Source organism: Nycticebus coucang, chromosome 10 (assembly GCF_027406575.1).
Source record: "Nycticebus coucang isolate mNycCou1 chromosome 10, mNycCou1.pri, whole genome shotgun sequence".
Lineage (NCBI taxonomy): Eukaryota > Metazoa > Chordata > Mammalia > Primates > Lorisidae > Nycticebus > Nycticebus coucang.
Genome location: NC_069789.1, coordinates 107,439,631 through 107,456,758, shown reverse-complemented (window position 1 = coordinate 107,456,758; position 17,128 = coordinate 107,439,631). Strand labels below are relative to the sequence as shown.

Sequence of the window (17,128 nt, the reverse complement as noted above, 5' to 3'; positions counted from 1 at the left end):
TTTACACATCCAGGTGGTAACATTCTGCCAAACATTCTGTTTGGCCGGGGCTGGGTTTGAACCCGCCACCCTCGGCATATGGGGCTGGCGCCCTACTCACTGAGCCACAGGCGCCGCCCAGATTAAACGCCTTTTCACAAGTCCTGACCCTGAGCGAATGTTTCCCCCTCCTGGGCCTCGATTTGCCTGAGCCTAGAAACCATCACTTGGGCGCTGCGTACAAAGGCGGCCCGGAAGCTACACTCGGTCTTTAAACTCATTAACGTGCGGGAAAACGCGCTTCGAAAGCTCACTGCGCCAGGCCACAGGTGAGGATAAACTGCATTACCCAGAAGGCATTAAGAGCCTAAACCAATGACGGCCCAGGACAGAGAGCGACTCCCCGACCCTCAGCTGGAGGCGGGACTACCTTTTCTCTCCGGTAACGTCATCATCCCGCGTCGTTCCAGAGCCTGTCTGGCTTGGGGAGAAGGCCTCAGCAGGGAGGGCAGTGAGGGCAGTGAGGGGGTTGCCTCCCCCTCCGCGCGTCCACCAGCCTGACACGTCCTTCTTCCCTAACGGCCTAACGGTGTCCCTTGGGCGCCCTTCAGGACCCTGACCTTTGCATCCGCTCTCCGTCTTCACAACTCGGACGCGGGGTCCTGGGCTTTATGTGGATTTTTCTCGGGGGAAACTGAGGCTCGGTGTGCGAAAGTCAGCTGACGTCAACCCGTCCGAGACGGAGAAGGACCTGGATTTGGCCCAGCCCGCAGGATCCCGGGCCCCGCCCGGTCCACAAAGTCCCAATATGGCAGCGTCGTGGACGGAGCCGGCACAGGTGAGTGGACGAGGGTTCTGGCCTTGGTGCTGCTCTGCTGGTTTGGGGAGGCCTCCTGGGCGGGGTGGGAGTGGACAAGGCCACTGGGTGTCCCGTTGTTGTTTATTTATGGGTAGTGGTCGTGGCTTGTTACTTTATCCGCAGTGCTTCAGCAGTGTCGGGCCTCTAACAGGGGCTCAGTCGGTGGTTCAAAGGTGAATGATGCTTCTAAGGGCTCTTCACATGTGGCATCGATCCGACCTGGTATTGCCTGCAAGTCATACCCCGTCCTCCCTGGCCAACCTCTCCTGACCTTGTCCTTCCGTTTCTCCCTGGTCTTCAGACTCTATCCTCATCATGCAGAGTTCTCTTGCATTTCCCAACCTTTGTCCGCAATTCCGTTTGCCTGAGACATTGTCCCTGTAACTGCATCGTCTGTCTTACATCCTAATGGCCTCTGCTCAGATGTCACCTCTTAGGAGAGGTCTTTTTTAACATCAGGTGAAAGTGGTCCCTTCTACACTGGCCCACAGGCTGACACTTTTGTGTAGGGATTTTGGCAGTATTAAAGGATGTTGAGTTTTTCTAGGATGTCATGGGATTAAGGATAAAACAGATTAATTAGAATTATAGTAGCCAACCTTAATTGAGTCATTACTGTGGACTGATGGGTGGGCAGTATGTATCACCTCATTTAATCCTCAATTTCTTTGAATTAGATTCTCTTGTTATTATTGTTCTGCACAAGAGAAATTTGAGGCTCACAGGGGTTTGATTACCTGCCTCATATATCTGCAGCCTTTAAATATTAAAATTATCACATCTGTCCTTTTACCTCCCACAGTGGATAGGGAGGCCTGGTAATGACAACTAAGAAATCCTGTGCAAGGTAAGCAGGCCTTCTTCTGGCAAGTGGGCTTGGGCATGTGGGATGTGGCATTTCAGGTAGGTAGAACTGTGTGGGCAAAATATTGTATATTGGTTGTTTAAGGAGTCCTCAAGGGACCTGTGTTGTTTCTCTGGTGATTTTCTATATGGTACTACCCCTCCCATACTACCTGACATGTTCTCAGAGGGTGAGATTGTATGGTCTTTTGCTGGATGTTTTTTCCTACTATGTTAGGACAATCATCATGTCCATTCAAGGGCTTGTATTCTCATTGTTGCAGCCTTGTACATCCTCTCTGACTCTTCTTCCCTGCTCTTGAAGTGTCTTGGCTTCGGGAGTGCATGCTGGTAGGATTCAAGTAGGAAAAAGAAGCAGTGGGTCATTGTGGATTCTTCCTGGGCATGTATAAAGCCCAGAAGGCGTGTCCATGGCAATGGAAGTAGGCCCAGGTCCTGCCACTTCTGAGACAGGTGCCACCACCTCAGGTAACTCTTCCATGACATGGGTGATGATAACTACTGTTCTCTGCCTGTGTCCGTGAAAATATTTTCAAGGTGATGAGGCTGGGCATTATGTCATGTGCCTTTAGTCCAGCTACTTGGGGGATGGGGTGGGAGCATCATGAGTTAAAACCCAGCCTGTGCAAAATAGCAAGACCCTATCTCTGCTCTCACCTAAAAACAAATGCTAAGAATATTTCCATGGTGGGTGGTTGAAATGGATTTATGGATTTAAAGTGTTTCACATCCTTATTAAATGTGGATTATCTTTGCTGATGGAGGAAAGTCCATGGTTAGAACATAAATCAGGCTCAGTGCCTGTAGCTCAAGCAGCTAAGGTGCCAGCCACATACACTGGAGCTGGTGTGTTCCAGTCCAGCCCAGGCCTGCCAAACAATGACAACTACAACCAAAAAATATCTGGGCATTGTGGCGGGCACCTGTAATCCCAGCTACTTGGGAGGCTGAGGCAAGAGAATTGCTTAAGCCCAAGACTTGGATGTTGCTGTGAGCTGTGACACCATGGCACTCTACTCAGGGCGATAGCTTGAGACTCTGTCTCAAAAAAAAAAACAACAAACATAGATCAAAGGGATTTGGGTTCAAATTGTGCTTCTGCTGATGAGACCTGTGACTTTCAGTGAGCTGTCTCAACTCCTGGGGCTTAGGTCTCTTGAGTGTAACATGAAGATGATCATGGTGTTGACCTGAGAGTCTGTAGCCCTTTGTCTCACTGTTCTTTTACAAACATTTCTTCTTTAAGACTTTTGAGGGCGGCGCCTGTGGCTCAAGCAGTAGGGCGCCGGTCCCATACGCCGGAGGTGGCGGGTTCAAACCCTGCCCCGGCCAAAAAAAAAAAAAAAGACTTTTGATTATTCCTGATGATGCAAATAACAGTTTTGTATTGATCTGGAAATTGAGGCTGAAGAAATAAAGTGAGTCCCCAAGATCATACTGCAGGCATGTGTTGATTTCAGGATTTTGCTTTTAAACCTCCGGAGTCTGGCTCTAGAGCTGGAGACTTATATTCACTCTCCTGTGACCTGTGAATCCCTCAGCACAAGGCAGGCACACAGCAAGGACTGCCAATTACTCTAGTGCTGCTCTTAATATCATTTTTGGTATTATTGTAATTATTTTTTCCTATCCTCTAATATATCAGAGTACTTATTGTCTGTGTCTCAGAGTCCACTCAGAATGGTACTAACCTTGTTTCAGTCTCCAGTGGCTTCCTGCGTGGAAGACTTCTCTCTCTTCTACACTGTGGTAATCCATCCATGGCAGTATCTACCTTCCTCTTGAGCCTTGCCCTCTGGAGGAGCTTGATGATTTGGCCCTTGGATCTTTGTGCATCTTTTGCATTGTTCCAGTGACATGTTTTAATCCTATTCCATAATCCCAAAGCAAACACTGCTACCTCTGTTTAACTTTGCAGGTATCTGTGACCTTTGAGGATGTGTCTGTGATGTTTACGCAGGAGGAGTGGGGGCAGCTGGATTTGATCCAGAGGATCTTGTACCAGGACGTGATGCTGGAGACCTGGGAGCTTCTGGTCTCTTTGGGTAAGACCTGTCCTGTCTCCTTTATGAAGCTTTTTCATTCCAGTCTCTGGCTGTAGGCCTGGCTGGTCAGAAAGGCCTTGGGAGCCAGCCTTCCTTCTCCTCACAGCTTTGCTCATTTTCTGGACTCAGCTCTTCCTACCTCATCTTGTGTCTCAGTCAGGCAGGATTGTGCAAGAAATAGTTCTCATTTGATCATGGCCAAAGGACAGGGATGTGTTGAAGGAAAATGGGGATGCTTTGTAAAACCCCAAAGCAGGATTTTCTTTTTTTTTTTTTTAAGACAGAGTCTCACTGTGTCACCCTTTGGCATCACAGCTCACAGCAACCTCAAACTCTTGGGCTTAAGCGATTCTCTTGCCTCAGCCTCCCAAGTAGCTGGGACTACAGATACCTGCCACAATGCCCAGCTATTTGTTGTTGTTGTTGCAGTTGTCATTGTTCTTTAGCTGGCCCAGGCCAGGTTGGAACCCACCAGCCTGGGTGTATGTGGCTGGCACCATAACCACTGTGCTATAGGCGCCAAGCCTGGTTTTTGTATTTTTAGTAGAAATGGGGTCTCTCTCTCTTGCTCAAGTGATCCTCCCATCTTGTCCTCCCAGAGTGCTAGGATTACAGGTATAAGCCACCACACCTGGCCAATTCATTAAGTTTAAAAATACATGTGTGGGCGGCACCTGTGGTTCAGCGAGTAGGGCGCCAGCCCCATATACCAAGGGTGGCAGGTTCGAACCCAACCCTGGCCAAACTACAACAAAAAAAAATAGCCTGGCATTGTGGCTGGCACCTGTAGCCCCTGCTACTTGGGAAGCTGAGACAGGGGAATCACCTAAGCCCAGGAGTTGGAGGTTACTATGAACTAAGACACCATGGCACTCTACTGAGGGTGATAAAGTGAGACTCTGTCTCTATAAAAAAAAAAAAAATACACGTTTGTTGTAAGATGTTATCCTTTTCATTTTTGATAGTAGAAGTTCTTTCTTTTGTGAAATGTAGATTTCTTTTCTTTTTCTTTTTTTTTTTTTTTGAGACAGAGCCTTAAGCTATAGCCCTGGGTAGAGTGCCGTGGTGTCACAGCTCACAGCAACCTCAAACTCCTGGGCTTAAGCGATTCTCTTGCCTCAGCCTCCCAAGTAGCTGGGACTACAGGTGCCCACCACAACACCCGGCTATTTTTTGGTTATAGTTGTCATTGTTTGGCAGGCCCAGGCCAGATTCCAACCTGCCAGGTCTGGTATATGTGGTTGGCGCCTTAGCCGCTTGAGCTACAGGCGCCACCGTGAAATGTAGATTTTGAAGTTTGTACAAATGTCCGTACGTGACCAAATGACATTGGGATTCCTTCCCAAATTTTTATTTTTTAGTAGTTCATGAACTGCTAATGTCTGCAATCGCCAATTCTGCCCTCACTCTGGCCCCTGTTCACTGTTCCCCTATCCCTTCCACGGCCTTCTTGATCCAAGGCTGTGGGAGGTTCGATTCACCTTTTTTCACTGCCCTCTAATTGAGCCCACTACCAGGCACACAGCAGAAATGAGTGAACATTTAGTAAGAGATAGCTAACGAGTCCTGGGCTGTGGTTCAGGATTGGCCAGACAGGTCTATAGGTCCTAGGGCCTGTGCCATTAACCTCTCTATAGAATGTTTTATGCCTTATACATACTCTTATGTTAATAAGCTTTTGGCAGCATGTGACAGATAGGCTGAAACAGTCTTCATGCTGAAGGAAACATATTATCTCGCCTAATAAAAAGCTCATCTGTGGCTTGGCGCCTGTAGGTCAGCTGCTAGGGTACCAGCAACGTACACTGGAGCTGGCAGATTTGAACCCAGCCAGGGCCCACCAAACAACAACGACAATTACAACCAAAAAATAGCCGAGCGTTATGGCAGGCATCTGTAGTCCAGCTACTTGGGAGGCTGAAGCAAGAGAATTGCTTATGCTCAAGAGTTTGAAGTTGCTGTGAGTTGTGATGCTATAGCACTCTACTGAGGGTGACGTAGTGAGAATCTGTATCAAAAAATAAAAATAAAAAAGTTCATCTGTGAGACTGTCTTCTGGGCTGGTATGTGTCAACCTAGTCATCTGTTCCTTTGTTCCATATCCTTGGTTCAGGTCTCCAGGCATTTTTCCCTCAGTCGCAAGATGCTGAGTGACAACAGAAGTGGCAGAAACCCTTGTTCAGCTATTCCCTGAATAAATGCTTTGTCTTTCCTTGGAACAGCTGGTTTAAGTCATTCTCAGCCTCATTCTCCTGGTCATCAGGGATGCCATTTGCAAGATGACAGAGACCAATGGTTTTCCACCTGCCATGAAAGTTGCAGTCACCTGTGGAGTGCTTAAAATCTACTGATGAGCCAGGTGTGGTGGCTCACACCTGTAATCCCAGCACTTGGGAGGCCGAGGCGGGTGGATCACCTGAGCTCAGGAGTTCGAGACCAGCCTGAGCCAGAGTGAGACCCCCGTCTCTAAAAAATAGCTGGGTGTTGTGGTGTGTTCCTGTAGTCCCAGCTACTTGGGTGGCTAAGGCAAAAGAATCACCTAAGCCCATGAGTTTGAGGTTGCTGTGAGCTATGACACCACTGCACTCTACCCAGGGTGACAAAGTGAGATTCTGTCTCAAAAAATAAATAAATAAATAAATGAAAATTAAAAAATTAAAAATAAATAAAATCTACTGATGTCCAGGCCTGACACTCAGAGATTTTGTTTTGGTTGGTCTGCAGTGGCAATGAGGCATTTTCAAGTATTTCTTATTCACAGGGAGTCTAAGGCTCTGTAACTTGAATGAATTACAAAATCCCTTTAGGAAAGATGTCCGAACAGTGTTGAGATACTGTAGGAAGGAGTTCAAAGGGAATTGATGCTGTCTACATAGGAAGCACTACTATATGCTATCTTTGGGGCCCAGTGATGGCTTTTTCACAGTTGCTCCAAGTCATAGATCAGCCTTTTGTTTACTTAGATGAGAGTAGCTTCATTTCAAGGTCTTTTCCATCCTGAAGTGCCAGATGAGACTGAGGTTTGTGTCTTCCAGCCAAACTCTATGTGTCTTCTTTTGTTCTCCATGCACAGGTTGTCCTTTGTCCAAACCAGACCTGATCTACCAGTTGGAGCACAGCCAGGATTTATGGGCAGTGGAGGAAAATCTCTCCCAAAGCTCCTATATAGGTAAGAGCCAGCAGCTGGGAAGGTTAGAGCAATGACAGCTTGAAAACAGAAAGATGAGCATTGCCTCTGAATTTTGTGGGAATCTTCCTGTTCTGGCCTCTCTAGGAGCACATCCATAGAACCATTTAACCTGTGCTCTCTCTGCCCTCCACCCTGCTCAGCCCCTTCACAGCTTCTGCATAGGTCAGGATCTTGGCCCTAACTGCTTGGGTTTTAAAACCAGCTTTAACATAAAACAGCTTGTGACCCTGGGGAAGCTGCATGATCTTGGCCTTTGCATGTAAGTTAAGCCATGTTAAATCTAACTGTTCTAACACGCATACTCCAGAATTTTGGTGTTTTGGAATATGGAAACTGTTTTGGTAGCAGTGACTTCTATGCTACATTGTTATTCACAGACCTGGGTGCCTTCTGTCATCAGCATGAGGTGCTAAGGCTTCCCTGGTATCCCTGGCTGGTAGCAGGGAAGCGAGAGAAGGGAATATAGTGCACCCACTTCCACACACATTACTTCCCTTCACATTCCAGTGATAAGACTTTTGTCACACTTGGGTGCATGGGGCTGGAAATGTGGATGCCCAAGGAGAAGAGGAAATGGTTTGATGAACATCTGCTCAGTCCACTGTGCTCAGTCTGTTTCTAAAGAATTGTAGTAATAATATTTTATTTGTCATCTTGTTTGAAGATGCATAGATTATACATGAATCTGTTCTGATCCAGTTTGAGTAGCCAGTAAAAGTAAGCTATAACATGGCTAAGCCGTGATATTAGCCATAATGATGATATAGCTCATATTTCCTCTGCACTCTGAGGAACAAGGCCTTTCTAAGGACAGCTGACCTTTGATCAATGTGGGTTGTATTGTACAAGTTCACTTATAAATGGGTTTTTTTCTTTTTTTTTTTTTGGTTCTTGGCCAGGGCTAGGTTTGAACCTGCCACCTCCGGCATATGGGACTGGCTCCCTACTCCTTGAGCCACAGGCACCACCCATAAGTGGGTTTTTTTCAATAAATATATTGGAAAATGTTTTGGAGATTTGCAATAATTTGAAAAACTCACAGATGACCTGTATAGTCTAGAAATACTGAAAAAATTAAGGGAAAGGTATGTCATGAATGCACAGATTGTATGTAGACACTAGTCTATATGTTATTTACTACCACAAAATATACAAAAATTTATTATAAATAGGTAAAATGTATCAAAACTTGGGTATATAATCTGTACATGATGCAATTTAGAGAGAAATATACATAATTATAGATGCAGTGTTAGATCACAGCTGCGTAAAATTAACTGTAGTACATATTATTCTACTGTAATAATTAGCATTGAACTAAAGGTGCAGCAGAAACCTTTCAGATTGTCTTTGGCTTGAGAACCTGGCCCTTTTAGATTCTCTTTCCTATTTCTAGATTTACCATTTTTCCCCCCCAGTGGTAGCATAGGACTTTTATTAGAAGTTAGAAAGGAATACAGAAGAAGTAAAAAGCGCTAGAGCTTCAGGAAGGGGGAAAGAACTGAAGAACTCCCTTGGGAGTCTCCACGTGGGATCTTTTATCTAGGGGTCTTACGTCTAGAGGATTACACATAGATTTGCCATTCTTTTCTTACTCTGATCTTCACTTGAACATTGGCTTGATTAGGTATCTCGCAGTCCATTCGTACTTATTACTCTTAAATACTTGCTAAGGTTTTTTTTTTTTTTTGAGACAGCCTCAAGCTGTCACCCTGGGTAGAGTGCCATGGCATCACAGCTCACAGCAACCTCCAACTCCTGGGCTCAAGCGATTCTCTTGCCTCTGCCTCCCAAGTAGTTGGGACTACAGGTGCCCGCCACAACTCCTGGCTGTTTTTTGGTTGCAGCCATCATTGTTGTTTGGCGGCCTGGGCTGGATTTGAATCCACCAGCTCAGGTGTATGTGGCTGGTGCCTTAGCCGCTTGAGCCACAGGCGCCGAGTCAGTTTTTTTTTTTTGTAGAGACAGAGTCTCACTTTATTGCCCTCAGTAGAGTGCCATGGAGTCAGACAGCTGACAGCAACCCCCAACTCTTGAGCTTAAGCGATTCTCTTGCCTCAGCCTCCCAGCAGCTGGGACTACAGGTGCCCGCCACAACGCCCAGCTATTTGTTTTGTTGTTGCAGTTTGGCCAGGACCGGGTTTGAACCTGCCACCTTCGGCATATAGGACTGGCGCCCTACCCACTGAGCCACAGGTGCCACCCAATACTTTCTAAGGTTAATCCACACATTCTTACATCTTTAATTTTTACTTTCAAGTAGGTTCCCAGGTGTCCATTCTTTGAGTAACCAATACTAAAAAATGTTAGCTAATGCCTGTTGGCTTCCTACTCAGTGCCTGGCTCTGCACTGAGCATGGATATACAGTGTTTCACTTCATCTTCACTATAGTTTTATCAAGCAGGCACTATGTTTAGCCTCATTTTCTTAGAACATTACATGGAGTCTTATGACATCTGAGTGGCTTGCTAAGTGCCACAAAAACAGCTAATATTGAATTCTGCTGGAACTATGATTTTTGTGTCTTAAACCATTGTACTCACATGGCCTCTAACTTTTTTTTTTTTTTTTTGAGACAGAGTCTCACTACGTTGCTCTCAGTAGAGTGCTATGGCGTCACAGCTCACAGCAACCTCAAACTCTTGGTCTTAAGCAATTCTCTTGTCTTAGCCTTCCAAGTAGCTGGGACTATAGGCACCTGCCACAACGCCCAGCTATTTTTCTGTTGCAGTTGTCATTGTTGTTTAGCAGTTCCAGGTTGTGTTCAAACCCTCCAGCCTTGGTGTACGTGGCCGGCGCCCTACCCAACTGAGCTACTTGCACCCCTGGCCTCTAACTTTTTATTAGACCTCAGGTGTACAGATATTGATTAAGAATTTTTATCTGGACCTCAGGTGTACCGATTGAGTATAAATCTTGGCTCATGATATAGTATCATCATGGCTTAATACACTCATTAAATTATTTGCTCATGTCTTAATACCCTCACCGAACTGAAGAATGAGAACTTTACTCAAATTCTCCTGTGTTAGTCAGTTTTGGTTGGTGTAGCAACTGTACTATACCCTGGGTGACTTAAGAACAAATACTTATTTCTTTTCTTTTTTTTTTTTTTTGTAGAGACAAAGTCTCACTTTATCACCCTCGGTAGAGTGCCGTGGCATCACACAGCTCACAGCAACCTCCAACTCCTGGGCTTAAGCGATTCTCTTGCCTCAGCCTCCCGAGTAGCTGGGACTACAGGCGCCCGCCACAATACCCAGCTATTTTTTGGTTTGCAGTTCAGCCGGGGCCGGGTTTGAACCCGCCACCCCCGGTATATGGGGCCGGCGCCCTACCGACTGAGCCACAGGCGCCGCCCTATTTCTTAAAGTTCTCATGGCTGGGAAGTCTAAGATCAAAGTACTGATAGATATGGTGCCTGTTCAGAGCTGCTTCTTGGTTTGCAGATGGCCATCTTTCCGTTGTATTGTCACACAGACATTACTGATAAAACCTGTTGGGATTGTATATAAATTTATATATTGATTTCAGGAGAATTGATAATTGTATATAATTAAGTCTATACAGATCTTATAAAGTTTTATAATTTTCTCTGTCAAATGGTATCTTTTTCTAGTTTTTTCAGGCTGCTGTTTCTAAGGATCATAATGAAATTATAGATCAGTTTTGGGAGTATTGATAACTATATTCTTCATTCATGTAGATCTTTATTGTCTTTAAGCTTCATAGTTTTCTTCTTCAAGATCTGGTCTGTATTGTTAGTCATTCACTTATCTGTTCCTCTGACATAGTGGGCTCAACATGTCTATTCAGAGCCTGTTCACCTTGTGCCTTGGGAGTGACCATAGTCATTGTCAGCTGTCCCCAAAGCAGAATCTTGGGCATGAGCTTCCTTTCTGCCCTCACCTGTCTTGTATCTTCACCAACCCATCTCTCATGGGCTACATCTTCTCACTGCAGTTCCCTGTATTTTCTGAAGACTCTACCTTTGTACATTTATTTCCTAAGGCTGAAGCTTCCTTTCCAAATTCTCTAGATGGCAGCTGAACCTCTCCTTTAGGCTTTAGGACTCAGCTCATGAGGCACAGCCTCTGGGAAGCATGGCCGACCTTTTCATTTCTCCCATCTTGGCTGCATTCGGTGCCCGTTCCTTAGCCTCCCTAGTACCTTGACATGTTCTTGCTTTGAGTAAATTCTTCACACACGGTGTCATTCTTATTCTGTTCACCCAGCCCAGCATGGCTCTGTATTCTAGACAATCTGTCCCAGCCTCTTCCTCTTGGTTTCCCTTTAAAAGTATCAAGAGTTCAAGCACCAAAGATAAAGAAATTGCCAATCTGAATTTCAGAGATTTCAAGTCATAGCGATTTTCAAATAATCACTATTTTTATCTTCTTTTTGTCACTGAAATAGGGATTTTGTTTTATCCATGAGCCCATCCCTAGTAAGCTCTTTTGTTGTATTCCTGTCAGGTGACTGCACCAAACCCATGACCCCAGAGCCTGCCTGTCTTCACCTGGACTTGCCTGAGGAAGTCTCTCTCCAGGAACAAATGACACAGGGAACCTCAGAGGACCCTCAGTTGGGAGAAGCCCAGGATCAGGATGGGCCAGCTGAAATGCAGGAAGGCCACTGGAGACCTGAAATGGACCCAGAGAGGGAGAAGCTGCCTTGGAAAATGAGCCCTGAACATGATGTTTTGGGTACAGATGATGGTTTATGTTCAATGATTATACAGGAACAAGTCTCTCCAGAAGGTGGCGTCTATGACTATGACTCACATGGACCAATTACAGATCACTTGATTTGTAAAGGGAAAAAGTCCTATAAATGTGAGGAATGTGGAAAAGTGTTCAAAAATAGTTATCTCCTTGTTCAACATGGACAGATTCACACTCGAGTGAAGCCCTATGAATGCACAGAGTGTGGGAAAACCTTTAGCAAAAGCACACATCTCCTTCAGCACCACATCATCCATACAGGGGAGAAGCCCTACAAGTGCATCGAATGTGGGAAGGCCTTCAACCGTAGGTCACACCTCACACGGCATCAGCGGATTCACACTGGAGAGAAGCCTTATAAGTGCAGTGAGTGTGGAAAGGCTTTCACCCACCGCTCTACTTTTGTCTTGCATAACAGAAGCCACACTGGGGAAAAGCCCTTTGTGTGCAAAGAGTGTGGCAAAGCCTTTCGAGATAGGCCAGGTTTCATACGGCACTATATTATCCACACAGGAGAGAAGCCCTATGAATGTACTGAATGTGGGAAGGCCTTCAATCGTCGGTCATACCTCACGTGGCATCAACAGGTTCACACTGGAGTAAAACCCTTTGAATGCAATGAATGTGGGAAAGCATTTTGTGAGAGTGCAGACCTCATTCAACATTACATCATCCATACTGGGGAGAAGCCATATAAATGCCTGGAGTGTGGGAAGGCTTTCAACCGCAGATCACACCTCAAGCAACACCAACGGATTCACACTGGAGAGAAGCCTTATGAGTGCAGTGAATGTGGAAAGGCCTTCACCCACTACTCTACTTTTGCCTTGCATAAAAGGACCCACACTGGAGAAAAACCTTATGAATGCAAAGAATGTGGAAAAGCCTTCAGCGATAGGGCAGACCTCATTCGACACTATAGCATCCACACTGGTGAGAAGCCCTATGAATGCCTTGAGTGTGGGAAGGCCTTCAGCCGCAGTTCACACCTCACAAGGCACCAGTTGATTCACACTGGAGAGAAGCCTTATGAATGCATCCAATGTGGGAAAGCCTTTTGCCGGAGTGCAAACCTTATTCGACACTCTATCATTCATACTGGAGAAAAGCCCTATGAATGCAGTAAATGTGGAAAGGCCTTTAATCGCAGCTCATCCCTAACTCAGCATCAACGAATTCATACAGGGAAAAAACCTACCAATGTACCAGATGTGAAAAAACCTTTTATAACTCCTCAGACTTCCCTTAAAATCAGAGAACTCATATTAGGAAGAATTTTTGAATAGGACCACTGAAGAAAATTTGTGGTGAAAGGAAGTATTTTACTCAGCATCTGGCCATTTATACTAAAGAGCAACTCCACAAACACTGTTTCTGTGAAAAAATTTGTTGTAGGTCCTCGTGTTATCTAAAGAATCTTTTTAGAAAATGACCCAGTCTTGAGACTCTGTCTCAAAAAGTAAATAAATAAATAAATAGAAAATGACCCAGCCTAGAGTCTTATTCTTCATCTGATAATTCACCCATGAGACAGATCTACTGGTTATTGTGCACATAGGAAAACATTCAACCATATCTTTCTACTTAGTTTACAGTGAAATGTTATTTCAGGTATATTTAAAGAATGAAGGAAAAGACATGAAAAATATAAAGAAATGGGAACACAGCTCTTTTTAGACTTCCCTGAGATGCTCCTTTTTTTTTTAGAGACAGAGTCTCACTATTGCCCTTGGTAGAATGTCGTGGTGTCACAGTTCACAGCAACCTCCATCTACTGGGCTTAGGCAATTCTCTTGCCTTAGCTTCCTGAGTAGCTGGGACTATAAGCACCCACCAGAATGCCCGGCTGTTTTTTTGTTGCAGTTTGACAGGGGCCAGGTTCAAATCTGCCATCCTTGGTATATGAGGCTGGCACCCTAACCAGCGGCGCCTGTGGCTCAGTCGGTAGGGCGCCGGCCCCATATACCGAGGGTGGCAGGTTCAAGCCCGGCCCCAGCCAAACTGCAACCAAAAAATAGCCAGGCGTTGTGGCAGGCGCCTGTAGTCCCAGCTACTCGGGAGGCTGAGGCAAGAGAATCACTTAAGCCCAGGAGTTGGAGGTTGCTGTGAGCTGTGTGAGGCCACGGCACTCTACCGAGGGCCATAAAGTAAGACTCTGTCTCTACAAAAAAAAAAAAAAAACAAGGCTCGGCGCCTATGGCTCAAGTGGCTAATGCACCAGCCACATACCCCAGAGCTGGTGGGTTGGAATCCAGCGTGGGCCTGCCAAACAGGTAGCAACCAAAAAATAGCTAGGCGCTGTGGCCGGCACCTATAGTCCTAGCTACTTGGGAGGCGGAGGCAGGAGAATTGCTTGAGCCCAGGAGTTGGAGGTTGCTGTGAGCTGTGATGGCACAGTACTCTACCCAGAGTGACAGCTTGAGGTTCTGTCTCAAAAAAAAAAAAAAAAAGTTATGTGTTAACTTTGAACTCTGTAGAGCCTTTTAAATGACTATGTAATTTTGCATTGTCATTGTAGGCAAAGCCATTTTGTATTGTATTAATACATGTCTTTTGAGCGGCGCCTGTGGCTCAGTGAGTAGGGTGCCAGCCCCATATACCAAGGGTGGTGGGTTCAAACCCAGCCCTGGCCAAACTGCAACAAAAAAATTGCTGGGCGTTGTGGCAGGTGCCTGTAGTCCCAGCTACTCAGGAGGCTGAGGCAAGAGAATCGCGTAAGCCCAAGAGCTGGAGGTTGCTGTGAGCCGTGTGACACCACGGCACTCTACTGAGGGCAGTAAAGTGAGACTCTGTCTCTACCAGAAGAAAAAAAAAATGTCTTTACTTCAAAGGCACTTTGTCCTTTTCAGACGATGGGTAAGAACCTCCCGCCAAGTTTATGCTCTTGATGTTTCTAATTTATGTTTTCTCCTAAAAGTTTTATTATTTTACCTTGTTCATTTGAATTTTTTGAAATATTTTTTCCTAAAAGTTTTGTTATTTTACCTTATACATTTAAATTATTGATCCTTGTTTTTTTAATTTAGGATATGAGGGTTAGGTTGTTTTGTATATTCATTGTTTTAGCATCATTTGCCAAAGAGTCTATCCTACAGTGTCTTGAGGAGGAGGAAGAACAGACATGGTAACCCTAACATGGGAATTCAGGCTGGGGCATCTCATCATCACACATTCGTACCTCAGTGTGCCTGTGCTAAAAGGAGGAGGGGAGGGCAAGAGGAGTATGAGTCTTTATTTTTATAATTGGACATGAGTTATTACTTTATCATCTCATGAAATAAACCATGATATAAAACTATGTTAACTCCACTGTCCACATAAGCCTGAATGCAATTAGTCTTGATAGTTCTACGTTTTGTATCATATGGCCTGTTACCATTTGCCTTTTGGACAGTAGGCAAACCCTGTCCTGAATAGTTTCTGAAACCCTCCTGAATTTGACAATTAAAAAAAATGAGCCTAAATACATGCAGGTGTCCTTTTATACATGATGTTTGACCATAACCTATGATGCTACTTGTCCAGTCAGAGAGTGGTTGTTATTTAGTTTTTAAAAAATATATCACCAGGCTGGGCCTGGTGGCTCACACCTGAAATCCTAGCACTCTGGGAGGCCAACGTGGGTAGATTGCCTGAGCTCACAAATATGAGACCAGCCTGAGCAAAACCAAGACACTGTCTCTACTAAAAATAGAAAAACTGGCCGGCACCTGCGGCTCAGTCGGTAGGGCGCCGGCCCCATATGCCGAGGGTAGCGGTTCAAACCCGGCCCCGGCTGAACTGCAACAAAAAAAATAGCCGGGCATTGTGGCGGGCGCCTGTAGTCCCAGCTACTCAGGAGGCTGAGGCAAGAGAATCGCTTAAGCCCAGGAGTTGGAGGTTGCTGTGAGCTGTGTGATGCCACAGCACTCTACCCAGGGCCATAAAGTGAGACTCTGTCTCTACTAAAAAAAAAAAAGAAAGAAAGAAAGAAAGAAATAGAAAAACTGAGGGAAGAGGGTCACTTGAGACCAAGAGTTGGAGGTTGCTGTGAGCTATGAGCCCCTGGCACTCTACCCAGGGCAACAACTTCAGACTCTGTCTCAAGAAAAAAAAAAAAAAAAAAAATATATATATATATATACACACACACGCATCTACACACTTGTGTATGTATCACCAGAGACTCTGGAAGGAGGAGGTCTCTGATTTATCCTTCTCTAGCAGCATACGTGAGAACTCTGTGGTAAGAAAGACTAATCATAACCTGTACACTACTGTGTGCCAGACCCTGGGCTTAGCACTTGTCACATCACTTCCCATGAGGTACCATGTAGTATTTTCCATTTTAGTTACTACCACTTTTTTTCCTCATGACTTTTTTTTTTTTTTTTTGATACAGAGTCTCACTTTATGAGCCCTCAGTAAAGTGCGGTGGCATCATAGCTCACAGCAACTCTAAACTCTTGGGCTCAAGTGATCCTCTTACCTCAGCCTCTCAAGTAGTGGGGACTACAGGCTTTTGCCACCATGCCTGGATAGTTTTTATATTTGCTAGTTTTTCTATTTTTAGTAGAGACAGAGTCTAGCTCTTACTCAGGCTGGTATCCAACTCCTCAGCTCAAACAATCCATCTGCCTCTGCCTCCCCACAGCACTGGGATTACAGGCTTGCGCCACTGCGCCCAGCCTCTCATGACTTTTAAAGACAAGGTTTGTATGTCCGAGGTGGAGGTTGGGTGCGAGAACATGCTTTATTTTTATTTTATCACATTTGACGTGATGCTGGTGCTGACATTATTTTTCTTTTCTTTTTTCTTTTTTTAAATACAAAGAAAATTTTATTTGTGTTATCAAAGACTCTACGAAATGATGACATAATATGGTTAACAGAGTTGATGGCAAGACACAAATAGGTTCTTTTAAAAGTTATAGATAATTAATCACTTTGTTTCATTCAACCATCCCTGGATTTATTTTTATTTTCAGTTTGACGTTTGACGTGATGCTGGTGCTGTCAAACCAATGACCCAAATCTGGGGATCAATGAATTAGATAACATTTAATGTTAATTACCCACGAAATCTTAGTCCCCAAAGCTGAGAGGCGAAGCTCTCCTCCCTCCCAGGCCTTCAGAACCAGGTTAAAAAGTGGGCCATCTGCTGGAGCTTTGCAAGCTATATAGCCCTGAGTAGAGTGCAATGGCGTCACAGCTCACAGAAACTCAAACTCCTGGACTGAAGCGATTCTCTTGCCTCAGCCTCCCGAGTAGCTGGGGCTATAGGCGCCCTCCACAGCGCCTGGCTATTTTTTTTTTTTTTTTTTTGGTTGTAGTTGTCATTGTTTGGCAGGGCCAGGCCGGATTCGAACACACCAACTTTGGTGTATGTGGCTGGCGCCTTAGCCGCCTGAGCTGCAGGCGCCACCCAAGCTGGAGCTTTCTGAGACAGACCTTGTATACTCCAAGCCAGCGTACCCCGCAGTTTGC

The 17,128-nt window shown here is 45.2% G+C and overlaps 1 protein-coding gene across 1 annotated transcript; it reads left to right on the top strand.

Moving 5' to 3' along the window:
* Positions 1-251: 251 nt before the first annotated feature.
* Positions 252-13,145, top strand: ZNF543 (zinc finger protein 543). The gene is made up of 4 exons (XM_053604406.1): positions 252-817; positions 3,621-3,747; positions 6,821-6,916; positions 11,414-13,145. Exons 1-4 carry the CDS (start codon positions 788-790, stop codon positions 12,946-12,948), a joined length of 1,788 nt encoding a protein of 595 aa, XP_053460381.1. The 5' UTR covers positions 252-787; the 3' UTR covers positions 12,949-13,145.
* The last annotated feature ends 3,983 nt before the right edge of the window (positions 13,146-17,128 follow it).

Bases quoted from the DNA above. Each gene is read 5' to 3' on its own strand.
- ZNF543 (XM_053604406.1), top strand. From the start codon at position 788: ATGGCAGCGTCGTGGACGGAGCCGGCACAG. The intron at 818-3,620 runs GTGAGTGGACGA...TTAACTTTGCAG, and splicing joins CGTGGACGGAGCCGGCACAG to GTATCTGTGACCTTTGAGGA. The intron at 3,748-6,820 runs GTAAGACCTGTC...CTCCATGCACAG, and splicing joins GGAGCTTCTGGTCTCTTTGG to GTTGTCCTTTGTCCAAACCA.